This window comes from Sceloporus occidentalis, unplaced genomic scaffold (assembly GCF_023333645.1).
Source record: "Sceloporus occidentalis isolate IW3139 unplaced genomic scaffold, rSceOcc1.0.p SCAF_366, whole genome shotgun sequence".
Lineage (NCBI taxonomy): Eukaryota > Metazoa > Chordata > Lepidosauria > Squamata > Phrynosomatidae > Sceloporus > Sceloporus occidentalis.
In genome coordinates, this window is record NW_028317346.1 from 2,501 (window position 1) to 27,528 (window position 25,028).

Genomic DNA, 25,028 nt, shown 5'->3' on the forward strand with positions numbered 1-25,028 from the left:
TTGTGAGGTCAATGAAGAAACAGGGGCAGTTCCTTTGTAATGAGGAAGCAGAGCTCAGACATCTAGAACTCCGAAGCTACGAAACATATGCAACGATCGACTCGCCTGGCACTCAATCAGCTCGTTCTGTAAGGTTTCCTTCCATTCGTCCCGCGTAGTACACGCTCTGCCCCATCGCAGGTTGACTTCATGGAGTCGATTCAGTAGATCCCTGGATTCCGCGTCCTCTCCGGGCTGGAATTCTTCGCTGCTCAGATTGGCCGAGATCACCACGGCTTTGCAATAGTCAAATAATTTGAACGTATCCTGCAAATAAAAACCGTAACGGGTCACAAAGGGTCGTGTTCATGTCTGATACGATCACAGAGGAGCGCGATAGATTTCCAGTAATGGAAGCTTTTTTCCGGTCGTCGACAAAAACGAGATTCGTATCAAATCAGAGGCTCGTTGGCAGCGCCTTGGAACAATTCTTTTTTGTTGCGATCGGGTTCAGTTTAACCTTAAAAGAGGATTTATTGGTAAATTCTTTGAAGACGATGCCCCACCTTCAGCGTCTTGGCTTTCAGCTCCAGCTCTCGGACGGTGGACGCGGGCTTCCGCTTTCTCGCGCTGTCCAGGTCGCGCTCCGTTTGCTCGAGCCACAGAGAAACGTTGTTTATGTCGGAGGAGATCTGCTGCAGTTTTTGCCGATTCGGCTTCTCGCTCAGTTCGTTGCCTAAACTCTGAGCCTGAATGATCTCCCATCGCTCGATTACGCCTGCAACACGGAAATTTTTTATTTTTTATTTAAAATTCTATTTTTCCTCCATTTACAGCAGAGTGAATACCTTTGTCCCAATCTCCAAAAGCTCATTGATGCGTCTTAAGTTTGCTCTAAGGTCTATCTTAGAGCCTCCAGGAGGCAGAGAGGTCCAGGTGCTATAATAGATTGTAAGCTCACAAGACCAGGGCCCTTCTGAACCAATATGCCTTAATCTTGTCAATTTTAATGTAATTATTATAGGGTTTTTTCATTTTCCCCTCTATAAGCAAGCAATGAGAACCAACAGAAAACAGATAAAAAATTAAAACGCTCCCTCTTAACATTTTTTTTTTAATGGCCATACAGGATTTTTTCCTGAAGTGGCCAATTTCTCTACATCTAATTTTCTACAATGAATTTACTCTCCTACAAAACCGCTCCATGTTCCCGACAAGCAGTCAGACTAATGGAGTAAATAGGAGACATTAAACTGCTCTGATGTTAGTCATGATTCTATTATGAAAAGCAGAAAAAAAAATAAAAAAAAATAAATAAAAATACTCAAATGTACACGTTTTAGAGCTCTACGATTTTAAAACTACAAGACTCCAGTTTACAGAAAAAGGAGTAAAAAAAAAAAAAAAAAAAAAAGGAATTTTTTTTCCAGGAAATAATAAAACAATAAAAAAAAATAAATAAAAGAGAAATGAATTATTTGTATCTCGCACCCGAATGAGTTTCTGGACTCCCGAAGCCTACAATCCCCTGATCTCCTGCAGCACTTGATGCCGGAGGCTCCGGTTCTCTGGGGTCAGTGGCGGTCATTGCTTGTTCAGACTGCAAAAACACATTCAATATTGGTTTATAGACTTTAACCCCTTAAGTACAATGGGCGGTCCCTAAACCCATTGAAAACAATGCATTTTGAGCCCCTACGTGTATGGGCTTTGTCATTAAGGGGTTAAATTTAGTGGTTTAAAACAAAATATGAAAACGTAAAAAAAAAAATAATACGGAAACCCCATGACACAGAAATACAGGCGGGGGGGGTCTAAAATTCAACAGCAATCTCTGAAGGCTTGGATACATTCAGATATACAGTGTATAGTATCACAACCAATGGAGAATAATTTGTGTGTTGATACAATGTAACGCACACCAATAATTCCATTTATTCCTTATGGGTTTTCTTGCTACCCCTGGCTCCATGATTCCCCCCCCAAAAAAAACTAATATATCCTGAAGTCTAAACAGAGGATGGAGACGTTAAGTCATCACCCCCGCAGCGACAAAACAAATTCAACAAAAATAACAAAAATATGTGAATTTATCGGTTTCAAACGTTTAGCGTTTTTTTTAATAGGATGAAGTCATAACAGGTAGAGGAGCGATAACGTGTTAGTATTAAAAGAGGCTAAAGTATTCTTACTGAATAAATGAGGCATTCAGCTCATATTATATATATATATATATATATATATATATATATATATATATATATATATATATTCATATAATAACTTGTTATAGAAAATGTTATTTTATGCCGCACCATTGGTCTTCTCCTGGATATGGATTTATTTGGATTCAAGATCCTATTTCTGCCAACAAGAAGAGCACTGAACACTTTTTCCTGTTTATCGTCGTATAAAGTTAACATTATTGGGGTTTTTAATATTTTTCATGGTTTCTCTCAGCCGTTTGTTTCTTTGGACATTATTATAGATGCAAAGAAATATTATAAGAAATATTATTTTCGCAGACTCACCGAGGTCACATCAAGCGTCGGACTTGTTTCTGCCGTTGCCGCAATCAGCCCCTCCATGAGTTCCCGCGGCTGAAACTCGCGTTTCCGGACTTGGGCCGCTTTGTCTGCGGAGTGCCAGGAAGCCGCGTCCAAGTCCGATTTCCCTGTAAACGGCACAAAAACGTTCTTTAACGAATCTTCCGGTTACGAGGGAAGACGAAAAGGCGCGCGACGAAGCATTTCTTTCTTTCATCCCGCGACACGTTCACAAACTCACCAGCGGTAGCAAGGAATGAAAAATGGATTATTTTGCATGAAAGGGGCGAAAGGTCAACATTAAAAACTTAGTTTGAAGATGAAGCTGATGCAAAAAAAAAGTAACGTAAATTGTATCAATCGTGGATACTAAGCCTGCTTTTTGCGCCAGGAAAACACGCAAGTTTTCCGAATATTCATGCAAACTGCAAATAAATGGATTAAAGCCACTTTTTTTTTTTTTTGTTGTTGAAAACTAGTGAAGGGGGAAAAAAAAAATAAAAAAAAAAAATGACCAGTGCGGAATGACCAAATCAGCAAGAAAAAAAAATACACAAATGTCAACCTTTGTGTATATTGTTTATTGCAGCAAACAACAATGTAGCAGATGAGGTCAGAATGAGGACCATTCTTGTATGAATCCATAGAACCCAAGCACGTCACCAGACATGAAGCGTCCACATTGGAGACGCACGGGGGGAAGGGACATTAATCATGTGGATTGAGCAATATGGAGTCCACACAAAGCAGCGTGTAACACGAGTGGGTATAAGGAGAGTAGCGTGCATCACAGCAACGTCGCCGTGTCGAGACACATGCATCGGCAGGTGCCTACCAGAAGAAGCTTGCACCGTTTTGGTTGTCATTATGACATATGCCTCGGGGTTTTCTGGGATTTCTACATCTGAAAGAAAACAATGTAATTTTTCCTTGTACGAAACAAAATTCAGATGGGAAATCCTATAAACGAGATAGTAAGATGGCGGAACAAATGGAGTCCATGAAAGACAGCAACCGCAAGGCATCGGTTTACCTGACAAGGCGTTGTAGTACGTCCCGTCTTCTTCATTGTCGTGCATGGAAGAGCCTCCGACGTCCACGGTGGGATCCCACTCGAGAGGAATGGAGTCCACGCTCACGGGAGTCTCACGGCCAGAGCGCTCGTGGGGAAGAGGTGGAGGCATCAGGTGGCAAAGCGACGGGTGGGACGCGTCCGCCTCATGTATGGAGGAATGCCATGAAGTATTGTGCAGCTCCCTGGAGTCTTCAGCATCTGTGTCATTTTCAGATGCTTCTCTTTCCTCTTCCAGTTGCTAAAATAAAAAAGAAAAGTTGGAACGGCGAGAAATTCGGTAACAGGAATTCGTTGTGTTCCATCTCTCCCAAAGTAACCAAACAAGGTTGTCCAACGGTGCGATGACTGGGACCCAAGCTGTTCAGATGCCACCTTATCCTTTTCCTAAGCGCTCCTTGGCCTAAATTTTACGGAAAGCAATAAAAAATACCGGATAAATAAATACCAGACTAGATAGATGAACATACCAGGTCCCGGTTGGTTAATCTTTGGTGGAAACGAGACACGCGACCAAAAACCTCTTGGAAATATTTGTGCAGCTCTTCCAGTTCGTCTTCAATGACCACGGCATCCATCGCTTCGCTCTTTTGAATCAGCTGCTCCCCAAAGACGATCAACTGGTCGACTTTGTTGGTATTGAGCAAGATCTCCTGTCGGAACTCCTACGAAGCATTGAGTTACGGTTTGAGTATTTTTTGGAATATAAGTAATTATTCCAAACAGGAGAAAAACAATATTGTAGAGAAAAAGCCCAATGATCAAACTTACAATCAGCCTCTGCATCTTGTCTCCTACGTCGCTCTCGGAGAAATGCTCAACATTGGTAAGCTGAAGGTCAATCTCCGTTAGCCAGACAAGGATATTATCTCGGGTTCCCTCAAACTCTTCTCTTTGGCTGGTAAAATGCTGAAAAGACAAGATCAGGGTCAAGTACAACATGCGTTACCAAGCACAATGTACATACTCCGAACATGAATTCCCAAATCATGTCAGCTGGAAAGCTATGGATAACCTCGTTGGGTCATTGAAGCCAACCTGACCTTTACAGCACATTCAATGCGGAAGACCACGCAGACCTTTAAAGTCCGCATTCAGTCGAAGGGTCTCCATCACAGGACTCAACAGTGCTGCCCACATGGAGGAAATCATACCTTCAACCTTCTGAGGACTGCAGAGACTCTTCTCTGGAGCCGGTCCCACCGCAGATTCCCCTCGTGGACCATCTGCTTGAGTTTGCTGGCCGCGTCGGTGCGGTTCTCCCGGGCGAGTCTCCTGTACTGTTTATTGATCAGCTCAAGATGAGTAAGACGTTCATGAATCTGCCTCTGGAACGCCTGAAAACCGAAATTCCGTAATAGTTAATAATTAGAAGTATATTACACCCCCATCAATATCGTTAAGTATACGATACATATAACATTGCTCACACAAAGTCAATAATCAGTAATCCTACCTTCTATTACCCCTTTTAAATTGTCAACTTGGAACAATGGCAAACACGGCTACCATCTAGTTATCATTAGTTTACTTCCCTCCTGTCGTTTTGCAGTCAAACACCCCGTTGGTCTTTATTTTACTTATAAATCCAATATGAAGGGTATGGAATATTTTAGCCCATAATGATGCAGGTGACGATGACATAAATACGACTTCCAAACCTCAAACTTCTTTAGTTCTTCCTTGGCTTTTGTGTATAAGACTTCAGACGAGCCTGGAAACGCAGCCATTGCTTCCGACTCTTCAAGCCACGCTTCAAAACGGGAATAATCATCCAGGAACTTCTGCCACAAACGCCAGGTTTCTTCAATTCTGAAGCGGGCAGAAGAGGTTATCCGTGTTTTTACAGGTTTGATATAAAAACTTTAAATCCATAAAGGGATTTAACAAAATACAGGAGGGAAGTTTATTTCGAAGGAGGGGAAAAGTCACAACAAGAGACCGGAATCTAACACTAGAGAGTCAGAGACTGAGATGGAACGGAAGAGAGTTTTGCCCATCATGGAGGGACTTACCGCAAACGGCGTTCCATGGACATGGTGCAGACATTCCGCCACCGTTTATCGAGACTCCTCGTGGTCTGTTGTATCGAGTCACATTGTGTCTCGCTGGCACAGCCCTCGCTGTCATGTAGAAGACGTTCACAGATGTTCAATACGGAAGCCACCCCGGCGCTGTGCAGTTCTATGTCTTTCTGCAAGTCCTAAAAAACAAATCACAAAAAGTTCCACCATGTCAATTTATGTGAAGAAATAAAAATGCACGCTTAAACGGAATACTGATCGTAAAGGGTGTCTTTGGCCAAAAAATAACTTGGAAGTTATGCATGATTACAGATAATAATAATAATAATAATAATAATAATAATAAAACATAAGAATAATAAAAACAGAAGGACCAAGAGAGATAGAATGGGACACTTTACTTTTTCCAAAAACAGCAGCTCTGGGCCATATGCAAATTAAATTATACTTTCTACAGTAGCTCAAATGCACAATAACTAACAAGAGTAGATAAACCTTTAGGGGGCAATTAATCTACAAAAATACATATATTTTTTGCCTAAGCACCTTGATTGACATTTTGGAGAATTATACAAGTGAAGGATGAGAAGATTTTTCAGAATATCTTGCACTTTGGAACCCGACGGCTACAAGTGTAACGCTTTGGAACCCGACAGCTACAAGTGTAACGCTTTGAAACCCGACAGCTACAAATGTAACGCTTTGGAACCCGACAGCTACAAGTGTAACGCTTTGGAACCCGACAGCTACAAATGTAACGCTTTGGAACCCGACAGCTACAAATGTAACGCTTTGGAACCCGACAGCTACAAATGTAACGCTTTGGAACCCGACAGCTACAAATGTAACGCTTTGGAACCCGACAGCTACAAGTGTAACGCTTTGGAACAAAATCTTTATACATATATTTGTGAACCATGCAGAATTCTGATTGGTAAGGAATAAATATGTGCGTTTCACATTAAATAATAAAGAGAGAATGTTCTCCATCTCACCTGCTGCTCGGAGAGTTTCCTCTGTATCTCCTGGTCATCGCAGACACTGTAAATCACAGGTTTGGATAATTCGGACTCGATTCGGGCGAGCCAAGTGCGAAGGTTGCTCATATTTTTTTCCAGCTGTTGAATTGTGGCCAGAGTTTCTTTCAACCTTTTCACCCTGTAAATTTAAAGAGGAAAAAATGAACGGTCGGGGATTTGTTTTATTTCTACATTAAAGTCTGATACTTCAGTAGATTTGGGACCCAAATGTGTTTTATTTGATTGATATAATTTATAAACACAGAAATACAGGGAACAAAAGTATCACAAAAATACTGTTAATTGCAGCAGCCAAATGGTTCTGAATACATTCACCTGTCTCCAAGCAGGGATTCCAGCTGTGATAAAGCAGTGAGCAGAGCACCAATCGGGATGCTCTGTTGTCATTAAATCAGAGGAGAATGTGAAGGAGTCATCTGGGACCGTGTAACCCTGAGAATCTGCCCCATTTACCCCAAGACTGGGGTAAAACCCCAAGACCATCTCAGTATGTTTAAGACACCTCTAACAGGAACACCTCTTGCCCACATTGAGGGCAACTACACAAGACCAACATTCACAAATTCGGTCTTAACCACCTGCCACGGTCCTAATCAGACACGTGACCGACCCGTACATGCTGCACCTTAACCACTAATCTCCCTACAGACAGCCGACGACCTGGAATGATTACAATTTTGGGGAAAACTAAAGAAATATATGCAAATAATATCACATTTAAAAAAAAAAACCCAAAATCCAACGTTCTACAAAACAGAGACAATCGCCTTCACTTTGAATAAATATTTAACATACGTTATATAGACCGTCTACGTCCGTGCGTACGAAGGCCCCTTCTACAGCGGGGTGTAAAACAAACAATATAATAAATCTCCGGCAAGCAGCCGAGGAATGAATTAACCCAAAGCACCCCGTGGATTACGGCGTCCAGCGCTCAAAGGGTTAAAGCTTGAATTAAAGGTCTCGTGGGTCAGCGGTAGGAAATGCCTTACCATTAAAGCTGAATGGAGCCCTGTCCTCAGATACACTAAATCACCGAAGGCTTCGGCATCAACGCCGTCTCCTTCCCTGACAATGATTAGGAGCGACCGGCAGGGGATACATTGTTTCCAGGAGCCGAGGCGGCAGGGGATGTTTAAACGGAAAAGCCTAATAATGAAAGCTAATAACCTGCAGCCCGGCCATTCATTCATCCGCACGCGCGTGCCCATCCCCCCCCTGCCCATGCAGACACGCCGGACAGGCTATGTGTGGCAGAACACACAGAATTACACGCTTACGCTCCCGAATTCCATCCCGCATCCTCCCGGGGACACCCGACATCCTTACATTAGACGAACATTCCATACGGAGGGAATAACCCCGCCCCTTTCCGTGGCCTAGTTACTCATTGGCTCAGGGCTTAATCCGTGGTTAAAAGCCTCCAGCTTTAGAACGAAATAGTGGCATGCGCTGAAAATGCACAAAAAAATAAATAAAAGAAAACTTAAAAAAAAAAAAAAAGTATTTGGGAGATGCAAGAGAGTTTGAAGGGGGGGGTCAAAGGGCTAGGAAAACTCATCATCCTCAGCCATTTATTGGATAATTTGTTTTCAAGCAAGTGGAGATTCTGTCTGGTTATTACCGGTGCTGCGGACTATGACTCCCATAACATTCAGCCACCGGCTTGGGAGTTTAAAACCTCAGTCTGACTTTAAATCCAATTCAGAAAGGGGGGGGGGGTAAAATGTAAGATAAATACGCCCCTGTCTCGTAATATTCTGTTCAGTGTCGGAGATCGAGCCCCCCTCGTGGGTTAATTAAGATACCAATTGGCTTTAATCCTAATGAAGATTTGTGATCTTTAATCCGGGGGGGGGGGGGGGGGGGTTAAGGGTCTGGAGGCGAGGTGGGATTTAACTCCGAAATGCCAGGACACACAACTCAGCAGTAGCTTTATGTATCGGACACCGGCATGCAATGGACTCCCTTCCTTGAACAAAGGTGTCCTGATTTGGAAACCATAAACATTGATAGGGGTATGGTTTATACATTTATACACATCGCGTAGGTGCCCACACCTATGGGGCACACACACTTTACCCGTGTTGCTGACTGGCACATGCAGTAACTGATTTCTTTCTGAGTTTATACATCACACATACTGCAGGGTAGAAACACGAATGTATCCAGGAACATGCATAAGCCTGCGTATACTTCACGGTGATTTATAGATTTATATCGTAGTAAGGCATTAAAGACATTATATATATATATATCGTATAATAGGATGACCGGGTTTGGGAAAGTCGTCATTTTTATACATTATTTATGATCCAGAAAGCAATGAAATAGATTGCATACCCCTCCATTTAAATATTACTAGAAAAGGGGCAGATTTATCTAATACAGAGGGCAGGGAGTCCGGGGCGCCTCTGGATCAGTCATATACAACCCTTTAAAAAAAATTTAAAAAAAAAAGATATAACTGACATAACGGTTATTTAAGGGAATATCGAGCTTCACAAAACACAGCAAAGCAGATAAACCTTCAGAAAAAAACAAAACATGAAGATTATTTAAATCTACCCGGCGTATGAAGCGCAATTAGTTAATAAATTTAAATGTCTATAAAATGATGGAAAATAGCGAGACGCCGGGCGTACGTGATTCGGAGGGGTAACAGGTGTGTGCCTGCGCAGCCTCCTCGTACCGGCCATTGTAAGTCACGGAGGACAGATGTCTGAGCGCAGCCTCATGTATGGAGACTCGGAGGCTCTGTGCCCCCCCTATCTCTCCATCAACCTCCAGCCTGTAATCGGACCCGACAATGCTTTTCTGAATGGCACAGGCCTCCGCGCACGCACACAATGCGAGCGGCCACCGCCTCCAACGTTGCCATATGGCAAAGCCCAGCCTTGATGGGTGAATCACATCAGCGTCTAAACCCCGCCGTCAGATTAGTGCGCTCGCCGGATTTAAGCGACATCACACACAGACGCACTCACGCGGGTTATTTATACGCGGAGTTCACCGTCTGGCGGATCCCGATGCGACATTTCACAAAAGCACGGCTTACGGCGATCCACGGGTAAAGGTAGAGCAAGGGCTGCCGGCGGTGAAGGGGTTAAAGAATGTTAATACAGCATACAAAGTCACAAGTTGTGCTAAATACAATCAATACATACACAGAACATTCTATATGTAATATTATACCCCCCCCAGCTAATGATACGTCATAATTTCCGTTAATAAAGCCGTGTAACGGTTAAAGCGGAGCCGTCACTTCTCCCTAATTTTATATTTGGGAGAAGTTGCAGTTCATGCCAATTATTATATTTTTCTCTCCAGTTTGGTAATTCATAAGTTTTTGGAAAAAGATAATTTCTACATTTAGTGATTTATACATATAAGGGATATCGGTGAGTTTGAGTATCCGCTGTCCCCGGAAGGTCAGCTCGAGACGAGGTGACCCAGAACTCCAATATGTGAAAGACCTGAAGACCCAACAACCGATTTGACCACCAAGATGCGTCATCAACTTGGCCGACAGTCTCAGAGGTCAACCCAACGACCAAGATAAGTTGGGGTTCGAGTTGACTCAATCGAGTGGCGTCGGCCAAAAGCACTCAAAACACAATTCCCCAAGAAACAGAATAAAACTCCAGAATCAAATTCCTGGTTTTTCAGACAAATATCAGATTGTACATCATTCCGTAAAGGAAACGCGTGGGTCCAACGTGGCAGAATGTGATCAACCAACACGGAGGAGATCGCGAGAAGACAAGAGGGAGAGCAATGCTTCTTCCCCCTAAATTCTGCCTTAAAGAATTAATTACCAAACTTGAGGGTCCTAGGAAGCAGATCAAGGTGGGATTCCTTATTCATGCCTAGGGGCACCTCGTATTCCTTGCAGAAAGCAAGAAACTTGAGACTGCTCAATAGCACAAGTACATGACATGTAATTTAAGACCATGAGATCATTCGTGTATCACATTATCTGCCTTAGCATTTTCTTCCCTAAAGAACACACAGTAAAAAAAATTCAACTTTCTACCTAAACAGAAAAACAGATTTATAATCAAATACAATAACCGACCTATCACACAAAAAAACAATAAACACGCGTCGCTATAAAACCCCGCTTAAAGGCTGCCGTGTTATGAAGTTTTGTCTTCTTACCGCGAGCCAATGATGTCAAACAGGTGCTGCCAGCGGTCGTTGATCTTGTGGAGTTTGTTGTCGATGGCGGCGGCCCGGGCCTTGCTGCTGGCGATGATCAGCTGGTCCGCGATTTGTTTGAGATGATGTTTGTTTTTGCTGAAGAGGTTAATTTCCTCCATGCAGTCCTGACAAACAGCAAAAGGAACATACATGTGTATACTGCCAAACGATCACATTCTTAAAAACAAATACAACCCCCCCCCCCAAAAAAAAGCCACAAAATCACTAATTTAGGCCATTGCCTATAGGGAATTTTTATATATATATATATATATATATAAAAAAAAACATACATGGCATGTTAAAACTAAAAAAAATATATCGTTGGCCCACCTTTAGAAAAAAAATGCTAAAAAGTATTTTAAGGAGATCCAACATTCCAGAACTGATCTCAATGGATGCGCCAGAGACCATGGTGGATTCAAGAAAAGTCTAAATATCTGGCCTATAATGGGTTAATAGTCATCATTCCGCCCGAGTTCTAAGGGAATAATACGGGAAATGTCTTCACAGGAAAACATCCGTAACGAGGCGGGAAGCAGATCCCGAGGATCCACTCCACGATTCTATTCGACCTCGGCGGTTTCCCCAACGACTCCCTCAAACGTTCCAATTCCGTCACAATGTAACTGCCGTCATATCACAACAAGGTGAGAGACTAGGGGCCGCTGGTATGGATATAAAGCTGGCCCCGGACACGTAGCGTTGAGCTGCTGTCTCGTAGGTGTCACACACATGAAACATGCGCTCCCCGTACCTTCTGCAGCTTCTCGATCATCTCCTCGGTGTTCAGATCGGCGGTTTGCAGGGCTTTGGTCTCCATTTGGGTCAGCCAATCGCAGAGCTCCTTGTTCTTCTCGTTGAACAAGTTCCAAGCGTTGAGCCGGTCCTCTATCTCCTGCCTCCGCATGGAGACCTGCACGTGGATGAAGAGGGAGACCTCATCATTCTCCATGTCCATCGGCATTAGGTTCAGGATTAAGGATGGAGAATTGCTGGGTTTAAAGCAGACCCCGGGACCGTTCACCAATGCGATAGGCCAGTTTCATGAGTTACATCAACATTTCCAACAGCCAATGAGGGACACTTTGATTTTGGGCTTTACCCAGATGTTTTATATGACCTATTATATATATATATATATATATATATATATATATATATATATATATTATGTGCCCTATTGCGGGGTATTTGTGTAACTGGGCGGGGCATTCATCAGAAGAATAATGGGGTTTATTTACCCCGTTTAATTTATAAAGCCGTTTCCTGCTGTTTCTATACACATTATCGGGGCTTTTAGGGCTGTAGAACCCTGCGATCCCCTCATACCCAGCAAACATTCTGACCTCCTAGAAAAGAGGGGCATCGGGGGAGGAGAGAGGGGGCAGAGGGATTTAGGGACGAGACAGGGACTGGCTGAACTAAACAGGGACACTTGGGTGTGCTATAGTAGCCTCAAACTCCCCAGTAAGATACCACTTCTTATGTAATACATTTGTTTCTGCAAAGCACACATTAAATAAATAAATAAATCAAACAACAATTATCAGTTTAACCCTTAAAGTGTCGGCCATTTGTTAAATGACATTAAACACGCACAAAAAGGACATATTTAAAAACTGTCAACGACGACAAGAATTATAATCTTTGGACTCAAGCTCCGGGGCAATAGTGAGACAGGTTTGTGGATAAGCTCACCTGTGCTCAAGTATAAATGTTTCTCAAGCCATTGCTGTCAGAGACATCCGTGCCTGACAGATTTACAGACAGGACACTCGCTAATCATGTAGAAAGGGGAGGATTTTAAGACTGACCCCATAGCACAGGGACAAACCGCAAACCACTGAGCTGCCAAGTCACATAGGGACGTTCACCTGTGTTAAAGCAGCCACATCCTTGAAATGCTACCTTAAGTTACTAATATTTCATGCTGGACTTGGTTTGCGTTGTTCACGCGTAACAGTAAACTGAAGCAAATGTGAAGTATAGAGAAGAACCAACAATATGTTCATGTTTTAAACAAAAATATACAAAAAATGATTTTTTTTTTAATGCAATGCCTGTACCCAGCGAAATCATTAGGAGTTAATCCTCAAAACAAAATCTAAACAAAAACTAAACAAATAAAAACAAAATATATAAACATTTTATTTCACAGTGATAAAGTGTTTCTATAGTGGGTAAAAACCTTGGATAAACAGTCTTTAAACTATAGGAAGTTCCACAACATTCCATTTCCACTTCCTGATCTCGCAAGGGGTTAACGGTGCGATACAATGTAACAAACCAGCCCAAACCGTTACAAGTATCAGTGCAGGTAACACTGTGTCCCCTCCACACTCTCCCAGCAAAGTCGGCAGTCAAAGGCGGTCTCGCTCACTCTCATGCACACTCGCTCACTCTCATGCACACTCGCATGCGCACACTCACCCTAAGACACAGCTCGTCCCATTGCCGGTGCAGAACCTCCACTTGCTTCTGCAGAAGCAGCCCGTCCTCGGTGATAATATACTGGGATAGCTCCGTCTTCATGTTATCGAGCTCCCTCAAACTCTCGTTCCACTCATTGAGCGCTTCCTCCAGCTCCTGCATTGAAACACAGAGGTCAGTCCTCCCAGCTTAGCTCTGCAAACCAGTTTAATCTTCTGATTGGACAGTGGGGGAGGGGAGGTTAGGAAGGGGGGGGGGCTGGGTGTTTACATATGTACAGGAGCTTGAAGGATAATGGTGGGACAATACTTTGATTTCCCGGTGGGCCACCGGTAAGGCCAGTATCAGGGAGAACAGAGACCAGTAGAAACTGAATGGTGGCCGGCCGTGCGTCCGAAATGCGGATCTGTGCCCCCCCCCTCCCCGGGATCGGAAAACTAAACTTTACATACAATGCATGCCCGGCATTACCTGCCTGTTAGGCAAACAAGAGTTAACCCTTACAAAGGAAGGCTTCTGGAGACACAGGGACAGGACGCAACTTTCAGGTTAACAACTCTCATCACCCTCAGGCAGCAAGGAGGTGGTTAAGAGGTATGGGAGAGACAGCCCTGCAACAGCTGATGGAAAGTTTAGGGGCAAGGTTTTTTTTTATGGCTTAATTTGGTAGGGGCATGGATCTTCCTTCCAGCAGATGTGGTATATGTAAATGCATTAGGAGAATTAACACTCAAAGGGACCTTTAATGTCCTTTACAATCTGGGGAATTCGGTTCGCTGTCTTGCTTTTTGGCACAGCTGGATTTCAGTGAGCGTACCCCTGCATAACATAGATTGTGAGCCTGCGAACCAAGCCCTGGTTACCTAATGTATCCTTATGTTTACCTTTGTCTGTCAGTTTAAATGTGGGGACTGTAAGAATCGCTGCGGGAATCATTGGTGCTATATAAATAAAAGATAATAATAATACCTTAGTGGGATCTCTTAGCTTGAGTAGCTCCTCGTGGAGTATCGGGAGAGGCTCATCCACTCGCGCTTTAAGCTCATGCAGAACCTTCCTCCTGCCTTCGATCCGACTCTCAAAGTCATTCCTCTTCTTTACAGCAACAATATAAAGAAAAAACATTAAAAACATAACAAAGGAAATCCCATACAGCATATATATCATATATATAATAATATATATAACGCATTCTAATAATATATAATATATACTAATAATATATAACGCATTCTAATAATATATAATATATACTAATATATAACACATTCTAATAATATATTCTAATAATATATAACGCATTCTAATAATATATACTAATAATATATAACGCATTCTAATAATATATAATACATACTAATATATAACACATTCTAATAATATATTCTAATAATATATAACGCATTCTAATAATATATAATATATACTAATAATATATAACGCATTCTAATAATATATAATATATACTAATATATAACACATTCTAATAATATATAACGCATTCTAATAATATATAATATATACTAATAATATATAACGCATTCTAATAATATATAATATATACTAAAAATATATAACGCATTCTAATAATATATAATACATACTAATATATAACACATTCTAATAATATATAACGCATTCTAATAATATATAATATATACTAATAATATATAACGCATTCTAATAATATATAATACATACTAATATATAACACATTCTAATAATATATAACGCATTCTAATAATATATAATATATACTAATAATATATAACGCATTCTAATAATATATAATACATACTAATATATATAACGCATTCTAATAATATATAATATATACTAATAATATATAACGCATTCTAATATATAATGCATTCTAATAATATATAATATATACTAATAATATATAACGCATTCTAATATATAATGCATTCTAATAATATATAATATATACTAATAATATATAACGCATTCTAATATATAATGCATTCTAATAATATATAATATATACTAATATTATATAACACATTCTGATAATATATATTATATGATCGCTCCTGTGGAATTATTAGAATTGGAACAATGGCCCTTTATCACTCCCATCACTCCTGTGTTCCAATGGCCCTTTATCACTCCCATCACTCCTGTGTTCCAATGGCCCTTTATCACTCCCATCACTCCTGTGTTCCGATGGCCCTTTATCACTCCCATCACTCCTGTGTTCCAATGGCCCTTTATCACTCCCATCACTCCTGTGTTCCAATGGGACGTTGTGCTCGCTGATCCGAGTTTAAGTTTAAACGGCTACTTGATGGTTAGAAACCCTTTTGTTGTAATAAGTTACTAATGGGACTCTACAGCTGGAATTTGAAAGGTGAATCTTTTCTTACAAACCACACCTGGAAAGCATTTCATGGCAATTTCCATTATTTTTATTTTTGTGGTATTTCTGCTCCTCGGCTGTATTTACCTGGACAGCGGTATTAAGTTGGGTCAGTGTTGCCTGCAGCCGCGACTCGGTGGTCTCCCACTCTTTCTGAAGTTCCCCCACATCGTGGCTCAGAGCTGCGCTTGTTTCTGGCTCTGCTATCACCAGCAGGTCTTTGCCGGCATCCAAAGTCTTTAAGAAAACTGAACGCCACCTATTGAGCTGCCGTTCCTTATCCTAGGTTAAAAAAAAAAAAAAAAAAATACTTAATTTTTTTTATTTTTTTTATTATACAACACAAAATTTTAACATGGAAAAATGATGAATGGCACGATAAGTATTAATGAGAATCGTTTCCCTTATTTCCTAACAAACAGAAAATTGAACACGTTAAATACAGTAATAAATAATAATAAATAAATAATAATTAAAAAAAATAAAAAATATATGTATATTTCCACAATTTTACCTTAAAGTCATATTTGAGTTTTTCCGTTTGGAAATAACTATGGCATTTATCGGTCTCTAAGCTGGCCAAAGCGTCTTGGATTCCCAGCAGAAGCTTCTCGGTTCTTCTCTTCGATCGGTCGAAATTCCTCCACTGTTTCAGAAGAGCTCTGACCTCCCTCTCTCTTTCCCGGACCAGCCGGATAACGCTGGTCCACTTCTCCCTCAAAACCGTCAGCTTCAAAACAAACTCGTTCCTGTAGAACACAAAAAAAAAGGTAAATATTTATGTTTTTGATTTTTACGGCAAAGTAGATATATGTATAAATAATAATTAATTATATTAATAATATAATAATAAATTATTATATTATTAAATGTATCATGGAGCATGGATATTGCTGTATTATTCCATGAGTGTCCATGAATTTTCAGGACCTCGTTGGTCTCTTTTTCAGATGGTATGAGCTGATATATTTTTCAATGTCTAGGTGAATTTTACCTGTTCTTCTCCAGTCCTTTCTCCAAAAGAGATGAAGCTTTTGAAATGAAAGATGGCAATATGTGTTCATTTATGGCTATCTCGGCCAGAAGCCTCTGCAAAGACAAACCCAAGTCAAGCGTTAATACGGAGTCTTATAAATGTTACATACAGTGAGAAGTTTGCAGAACAAATGGGACAAAATACACATAAAAAGGGATTTCTGGAGCAGAAATGCACATATTAGCAGAAAAGAATTGAGTAACCAAATGATTCTCTATAAAAAAAGATCTCTCCAAAATTAACTTGTCCTTTAAATTGTCAGTTCTGCAACATAAGTCTGAATAGCCCCATAACATGTATTAACATATACACATATATACACTGCCGTTCATATATACACACAGTATAAATGTGTATATATATATATATATATATATATATATATATACACACACACAGTATAAATGTATATATATATATATATACACACACACACACACAGTATAAATGTATGTATATATATATATATATATATATATATAACTGTATGTATAGTCCGCAGTACCTCGTAAGCCTCGTGCTGCGTCTTTAAGGTTTCGTAGGTCCCTGCGATGCCGTATGTGAGGCAATTCTCCATTTTTTCCAGCGACTCCATCCAGGTTTCATAGTTTTGAACAAAGTTATTGTTTTCCAGCTGAATCATCCGTTGTTCTCTGCAGTAAAATAAAAATGTTTCTGAAGGACACAAAACCTGGGGGGGGGGGTCTCCCCATTTATAAATCTCGTTATGGATCAAAATGGTTATTATTTAAACCCAAGGTGCCACTGCCAGTGATTTGATAAAACGTTACACTAGTCTATACTGTGTGTTAAAGGGACACTTCAGCAATCACATGCACCGTAATTTCTGTGGGGGCCACATTGAGGGACTCTGCAGAATCCCCCCCCATTTGCCCTTTTTAATTGTCCCCCAGCTATTGGCTACTGTTCCAGGGAGAGTCAAATGATTGCCCCCCATGTGCAATCGCAGACTTTAATAAGAGAGTCTTCCTGTGACTGCTTCACGTAGCCAATCAGAGGCACAAAACACTGCACTGCAGCTCTGGAGCTGCAGCTTCTCCATAAGTTAAGTGCTTTATTGTAAAGAACGCATTTTCATAGGGTCATTTCATATGAATCCTTGCTTTGATGAGGCTGCCTAGGACATTAAACTGTCCCTTTAACAGACAACAAGTTACAAAAGGGAGCCCATAAGACCTGCCCCCACCTAGGGAGTGCAGGGGCTTATGTTATAACCCTGCCTGTCAGTCAACGCCTGGATCACGACACCCCACACCAGACAGAGTTTAGAATGAATCGAGCAGGAGCTCTAGCCCAGTCCCCCGAGTACTAAGAATGTAACTTATTGTCAAAAGATACAAAGTTTACAATATCAGTATTTGTTTGGAAGTAGATATTAAGTATCCATTGAAACTGCAGGATCTGAAGGAGTTTACAGGATCCCAGGTCACAGAAGATCCCCCTCCCGAGTGCAGGCGAGCGGAGACCAAAGTGCTTCAGGCAATTTCGCTGATTGAAATAAAAGTGCCAAGAAGCTTCTAAGAAAGACCTTTTTACTGATGTATAACAAACACATAAAAAAGGGGTTTCAAGATGCTCAGATATCTGTGAATATCAGTCAGTAGTACATCGAAGGATGGAAACAAAATGCATAGGTTGTTAAAATTCATGTATTTAGTAACTGTTTGTTTATATATATATATATATATATATTCATATTTTTTATATATCTATATAAATAAACCCCTAGAATAATCCAATGCATGCCACCTAGAAGTTTCATAATCATGCTGGACCATCATTCTAGAGGTTCGTCAAGGGGAACAAACTGATTAATTAGAAGTGCCTATACATTGTGCAATTGTTTTGGAGATATTTAGGTTATAGAAGCTAAAGAGGGATAAAGAGCTATATCTAATTAATGTCCCGCCCCCGAGGTTCTCTTCCTTCTCCTCACCCCTACTTTTATTGGTAAGCTCCTTTCACATTTAAAGGTTCCACAAACATATTTTTTCCAATTCCATGATTATACTAGAGAGGAAATATGGTGTTTTGGGGTATATGGAGTCTGACCTGCAGTGTTCCAGGGCGGCTGCTGCCGTTTTGGACCATGCGCAATTTAGGTTTTGGACTTCTCTCAAACAGTGGTCATCAAGCGGCAGTGCGAAGCTCTCCTCGTTTAACCGCTCAATGTCAGCCGACATTTCACTGACTCCTAACAGATGCTGCTGCATGAAAAAATATAAGTGACATTTCTTAAAAAAAAATATTTAACGCAGTTCTAATACTTTATCAACAGACTGGAGATAATATACAGAAAGTACTTAAGATAAGATAGAATTTTTACCCCTGTCTCAGGATCTTGGGGTGAATGGGCAGTTTCTCAAGGTTTTTACCCCAATCTCTGGGTCTTAGGTGAATGGGTGGATTTTAAGGGTGATTTCAGGGTGAGTGTGCAAGTTCACAACACTTTTACCCAAATCTTGGGTTTTTGGGGTGAATGGGTTGATTCTCAGGGTCCCACAGCCTGGAGCCGACTTCTTCATATTTTATGGTGATTAAATGATGCATTTCTTCCTGCTATATCACAGCCGGAATCCCTGCTTGAATACAGGTGACTCCATGCAGAATATCTTCATTTGCTGACAAGTCACAGACCATTATTGGAACCATTTGGTTGCCATCATTAGCCAATATTATTGGTACTTTAGCTCACCTCTGTCTTATATACTGAGAAATACTACACTAGTATACCAGTAATATATCATGTTAACAAAGCAGATAAAACACCTGCTCACCTTTATTAAATCAGATTTCTCCTCCGTTTCTTTCCCAGACCTGGCAATTTGGTCAACGGCTTCAGCAGATGCCCAGACACGAGTCTGAAGAGCTTCCAAATCCCCCTTAAAGGCGTCAACGTCGCTCTTCATTAACTAAAGAAACAAAGAAGCTCTTTTTGATGCCTGTTTATTACAAAAGAATGGAAAGTAACATTTTATACGCTTAGAATGTAAGCTCTTTGGGGCAGGGACCGTTTTCGCTAATGCATTCATCCCTATTATACCTCGATCCATTTGTCATGCCCATAATTACTACATTTCGTTGGCCAGAGGCTTGACCAATGAAATGCTTGCTTTTCTTTGACATGAGACAGGATGTATTACATATAGAATGTGATTCCTGCCATTGATACATTGTAGCCCCGACGTGCGAGTCTGAGCCAGTCCGTGGACCGAAGGGTATATTTTGATGGGTGTTAAAGCTGCCATTTGCCCGGGGCAGTTGCCAAACAGCGGTAGTTGTTGCCCATGCTTTATAAACCAAGTCTGGGGCATTATATTTAAAAACGTGCTTCTGAAATACCGTCAGTTCTGCTGCTTTTGAAGAAACTTTTCTTTCCAAACGGTCGGTTCTACGCGATGCGTCTTCTTTCTCCGCCAGCGCCATGTCTGCTGCCGCCGGGTTCTGCTTTATTACCTCGTCTGCCAGCTCAGAAATATGTTCAGCGTTTTTCTGGAGCTCCCGGAGACTCTGCTTCAGCTCCTAAAAGAACGGAAAGATTATTCACTGCCGAGTATAGGCCAATAAACATATCACACTCATTGAGTCATTACAGGTCGGGGGGTGGGCTGATGAAGGAGTGAGAGAAAGGTTCAGGGAGTGAGTGAGGGATGGAGAGAGTGAGATGATGAAGGAGTGAGAGAAAGGTTCAGGGAGTGAGTGAGGGAGGGAGGGAGAGAATGAGATGATGAAGGCGTGAGAGAAAGGTTCAGGGAGTGAGTGAGGGATGGAGAGAATGAGATGATGAAGGAGTGAGAGAAAGGTTCAGGGAGTGAGTGAGGGATGGAGAGAGTGAGATAATGGAGTGAGAGAAAGGTTCAGGGAGTGAGGGAGGGATGGAGAGAATGAGATGATGAAGGAGTGAGAGAAAGGTTCAGGGAGTGAGTGAGGGATGGAGAGAGTGAGATAATGGAGTGAGAGAAAGGTTCAGGGAGTGAGGGAGGGGAGGGAGAGAGTGAGATGATGAAGGAATGAGAGAAAGGTTCAGGGAGTGAGGGAATGAGAGAGAGATGATGAGGGAGCCAGAGAGGGGGTGAGTATGTGTACACACTGTACATGTTATAGTTAATGTGCATGTGATTAGTGTGTTTGTGTGTGTAAGAGAGAGTGTGAGCGTGTCTTCTGGCACGAGTATGTCTGTGTAAGTGTGTGTGTGTTAGAATGAGCGTGTAAATGTATGTTCGAATGTGTGCCTGCGTATTTATGTTTTTAAAATTATTTTAAGGTCAATTTCAGCTTAGAATCTGGGAAAAATAAGGACTCTTTGTTTTGCAAGAAGGTTCCAGGAGCTTTGTGAAGGAGTTGACATTGTCCAAAATATTAACCCTTTATTGTCCCATCATTGTGTATCTAGGTATGTTACCATAACGGTTCTTCTAATTGTTGTTTTGTATGCCGTCACTTGTCAGGGTCCTTGAATTCAAGGAGGGAATTTAACTCTTACAAACTTGGGGAAGTCAAGTAAATCCGGAGCGTTCTCTCGGCTCAACAAAGGGTTAAAAAACTCTAGAACGTCCTCTGTAAATGAAATTTGTTTCAATCGCCTTGGTTCCCAGAGACAGAAGAGCGCTTTCAAGTCATTAGACGGAGAAATAAGGAGAGAGGAGGCACACAGGCCATTACGGAGTCCTCGCTCCTGAAATAGCTCCGGTAAAGCGAGTGGACGTGACTTTGGGTGGAAATTCTGACACCTCTCACCAATTCACTTCAAACACTCCAAGGAAATGCACTTTACAGCGATGAGAGAGAGACAGAGAGAGGTTTTATTATTTCTGCCGGCCGACGATCAGGTCGTACACATCACGTAGCTTTTAGTGCAATTGTAACAAAGTTACAACAACTCTAGTACAATCATACATTATTAACACAATGTGTCCATTCAGACCTGCATGTTATGAAACTTATTATGATTTGGGTATTTTGGGCACTCATCTAATGCTCCTCCCATTTCGTCCATTAACTTTAAACAATAATATTAAATGACTTAATAATACTTATATTATCTGTAAATAATAAATGTCAATAATATTTAGTGAATAGCTTAAATGCCATAGGGGATTGTAAAACATTAATGCCACATTTTGGCTGTTTGTTCATCCCTTCCTATCGATAGAATAGATTAACAACTCACATGTCTATTATGATATATCCTTTTCATTGTTCCACCCTCATCCGCCCCTAAGTTTCAACCCGGCTCCTGTATCACTCTCTGTGTGTGTAAACCCTACCGTTCAAAAGTTTGGGGTCACTTAGAAATGCCCTTGGTTTTGACAGAAAAGCAGATTTTGTCCATTAAAATCACACGAATTGGATCAGACGGGGTTAATGTTGTAAATGGCTATTGAAGCCACAAACGGCTGGTTTTTAATGGAATATCTTCCACTCCCATCACTCGTGTGTTCCAATGGCCCTTTATCACTCCCATTGCTCCTGGGTTCCAATGGCCCTTTATCACTCCCATCGCTCCTGTGTTCCAATGGCCCTTTATCACTCCCATCACTCCTGGGTTCCAATGGCCCTTTATCACTCCCATCACTCCTGTGTTCCAATGGCCCTTTATCACTCCCATCACTCCTGGGTTCCAATGGCCCTTTATCACTCCCATCACTCCTGTGTTCCAATGGCCCTTTATCACTCCCATCGCTCCTGTGTCCCAATGGCCCTTTATCACTCCCATCACTCCTGTGTTCCAATGGCACGTTGTGTTCCCTGATCCAAGTTGAAGTTTAAAAGGCTGATTGATGGTTAGAAAACCCTTTTGTAATTATGTTACAGCCAGAAATTTCCTCGCTTTCCATGAAAACAGCCGAGTGACCCCAAAATTCTGAATTATAGTCTATATATACTGTATATATATATATATATATATTTGGGGTTTTTTTCCATTGAAATAAGGGGAAAAATCTAAAAATTAGACCGCACCGAAGCTTCTTTTGACATTAAAAGCGTCTACAGCAGCTGTGAAGATAAAGTGTTTCTTGTGATAGAGGAAAGGCGAGGGACGCGGCGGCGAGACATCTGGGCTCTACATCTGGAGTTTAATTCCCGCATCCAGTGAGGAGCGAAGGAAAGATTACCGAATTATGGAAAACGACCGCCTGAGACAAAAAAAACCGACGTAGAGCTGATGTGCCAGCTGCCGGACAGATTAGACGTTATAAGCAGGTGGCTAGACTCCCCCCCCCCTCCCTGCCGGCAGGGGCCACAGTGTGACGGGAGGGAGGGGTAGATGTGAAGAAAGGGGGAATCTACGTTTGATGTTCGTTGATCGTCCGTATCGACGGCTTTATTCCGGAATTCTGGCAATAAATAGGTTTAGCGCAATGCTTTTGTTTACAAAAAATGTTTTTTTTTTGTAGAAATTGCAGTTTTTAGACTTGCGCAAATGCAAATTTCGGACAAAGAATTTTGTTTCCTGCCCTTTCGATTGGGATGAAATTCGGGGGGGCTTTTTCCATTCGGAAATGGCATTTCTACCCAGAGAAGATTCTCTGATAAAGTTGGGTTCTCCCTCCTGATGAAGCCGGATGTCCGCGGAACGCGTTGGGGACGTCGCACTTTATCAGAGAATCTTCTTTATCTTTAATATCAAAAGGATATAAATGAATTACGACATAAAGCGCTCCGGCCTGTATTATTGTGACCTCATCCAAGGATCGGGGAGAGCTTCTCCTGGGTAGCAGCTGAACGTCGGGTATCGACTGATTTATTATTTATTATGAAAAAGACCCAGAATAACGATATAAGGAAAGTAAACGGTGACAATGACTCTACGGTTGGAGTGAGGAACTTACACTCAGATCCCGAATCCTCTGCTCCAGTGAGTCCGCGGGTCGGTCCTCTGAGATGTTAGCGTTTAAAACGAGCTCCCATTTCTCCTCCAGTTCTCCCAGCCTCGTTGAATGGGCCGTTAGAGCCCCGCTGTACGCCTCCCACAGCCGCAGTAAGGACTCAGCGGTCTCTATCTGGAGGACGAGATCCCGATTTGCTGCAGCCCACCTGTCAATGCGATCAACACTGAAGGTCAGCAAACACAATGCGAATATTTCAGACAATGACCAAACCATGACCAGTGACAAAGGACCGGGCTGGACGGGCGAAACGCGGCGGGGAAAGGTTCCTTTAAATAAACTATATATATATATATATATTTTAACCCTTAAATAACACCGGCCTAAAAAACCCAGGGAAAGGCAGGGTCTAATAGTGTAAATACAGGATATATACGGCATGGAATGTTTTTGAACATGTATGTGAACACAGACCCTGCATGGGAGTTTATGCTGCGTTTAGGTGATGCTCTTTTTTTTATTGTTAAAAAAACCTATTATTAAAGAAAACGACCCCAAAATGATCAATCCGGCCCCCGTCTAGTCGCCCATCTCTCCTGCTGTAAAGACTCAAACCTTAATCAGTCGTTGGTCTCGTCTTAGATTCAGGAGCCGTACGTCTATCCCATGCATGTTTAATACCCTCGCTGTAAAAACCTCTACCCTTTCCGCTGGGAGGCTGTTCCACTTATCTACCACCCCTCTGTGGCCAGCAGGAGCTCACCGTGCAGAGCAGTCTCTGTGCCTCTCCTCCATGATTTCTTGGACGGATGGGCTGCACAACGCGTTCAGACTGTCCAGAGAAGCCGTCAGATTCCTCCAGTTTTCTTCATGTTGTTCTGCTGTCTCCTGAACAAACTACGGACGACAAAAAAGAGACCGCTGTACTCTCTCCAGTGAATGTATTTATTATTATTATACGGCCGGATCCCAGCACTGTATAACGTATTGCCCCCCCCCCCGTATTTACCCAAAGATTCCACTCTTCACCCCAATTTAGATTCTAGAAATAAGCATTTTTTGTGATCGACTCATTTACATATCATCATCATCATCATCATCATCATCATCATCAACATCATGAAGAGCAGGTTGAAGGTGAACTCTGGAGATTCACTGATAGGTCGGTTATTCTGGACATTCCTTTTTTTTTTATTTAATTGCCCTCCTAAAGAACAGATCCACGAAACGCCTGGACAGAGACCGGAGAGATGAAACGCGAGGTAACCGTACCCGGAGACTCTTCGCACGGCTCTGCAGGGCAAACAGAGACGACGCGGAACGCCGTCCTTGCTCTAGAACGCACGACACTCTGACAGTCATCCTGTCCACCGCTTCGAGGTTCTTCTCGTAGGTTCTCCAGAGCTGAATCCCCGAGGGCAGCGAGGACTTCAACTCCGCGACCTGTGAATTAGAGCAGAGCGA

The 25,028-nt window shown here is 41.7% G+C and overlaps 2 protein-coding genes across 2 annotated transcripts in view; both read right to left on the reverse strand.

The window, feature by feature from the left end:
• LOC149273568 (nesprin-2-like) overlaps positions 1-1,185 on the reverse strand; it is a gene marked incomplete at its 3' end in the record, with an annotated part of 2,980 nt that extends 1,795 nt beyond the window's left edge. The window contains exons 1-3 of the mRNA XM_089506152.1: positions 1,173-1,185; positions 546-757; positions 106-306 (exon numbers count right to left, since the gene is read on the reverse strand). Of these exons, the coding sequence (XP_089362278.1) occupies positions 106-306; positions 546-757; positions 1,173-1,185 (426 nt within the window). The remainder of the gene's footprint in view (positions 1-105; positions 307-545; positions 758-1,172) is intronic.
• Positions 1,186-1,453: 268 nt separating this feature from the next.
• The window catches only part of LOC149273569 (nesprin-2-like), a 95,206-nt gene continuing 71,631 nt past the window's right edge, over positions 1,454-25,028 (reverse strand). Inside the window, exons 74-97 of the mRNA XM_089506142.1 lie at positions 24,837-25,007; positions 24,328-24,461; positions 23,568-23,790; positions 20,077-20,256; positions 19,512-19,646; positions 18,787-18,941; positions 17,219-17,366; positions 16,672-16,766; positions 16,192-16,426; positions 15,765-15,959; positions 14,267-14,392; positions 13,298-13,453; positions 11,622-11,780; positions 10,823-10,989; positions 6,617-6,779; positions 5,613-5,800; positions 5,259-5,409; positions 4,752-4,934; positions 4,369-4,506; positions 4,068-4,262; positions 3,559-3,838; positions 3,361-3,429; positions 2,511-2,653; positions 1,454-1,579 (exon numbers count right to left, since the gene is read on the reverse strand). Coding sequence (XP_089362268.1) covers positions 1,454-1,579; positions 2,511-2,653; positions 3,361-3,429; positions 3,559-3,838; positions 4,068-4,262; positions 4,369-4,506; positions 4,752-4,934; positions 5,259-5,409; positions 5,613-5,800; positions 6,617-6,779; positions 10,823-10,989; positions 11,622-11,780; positions 13,298-13,453; positions 14,267-14,392; positions 15,765-15,959; positions 16,192-16,426; positions 16,672-16,766; positions 17,219-17,366; positions 18,787-18,941; positions 19,512-19,646; positions 20,077-20,256; positions 23,568-23,790; positions 24,328-24,461; positions 24,837-25,007 — 3,915 coding nt within the window. The remainder of the gene's footprint in view (positions 1,580-2,510; positions 2,654-3,360; positions 3,430-3,558; positions 3,839-4,067; positions 4,263-4,368; positions 4,507-4,751; positions 4,935-5,258; positions 5,410-5,612; positions 5,801-6,616; positions 6,780-10,822; positions 10,990-11,621; positions 11,781-13,297; positions 13,454-14,266; positions 14,393-15,764; positions 15,960-16,191; positions 16,427-16,671; positions 16,767-17,218; positions 17,367-18,786; positions 18,942-19,511; positions 19,647-20,076; positions 20,257-23,567; positions 23,791-24,327; positions 24,462-24,836; positions 25,008-25,028) is intronic.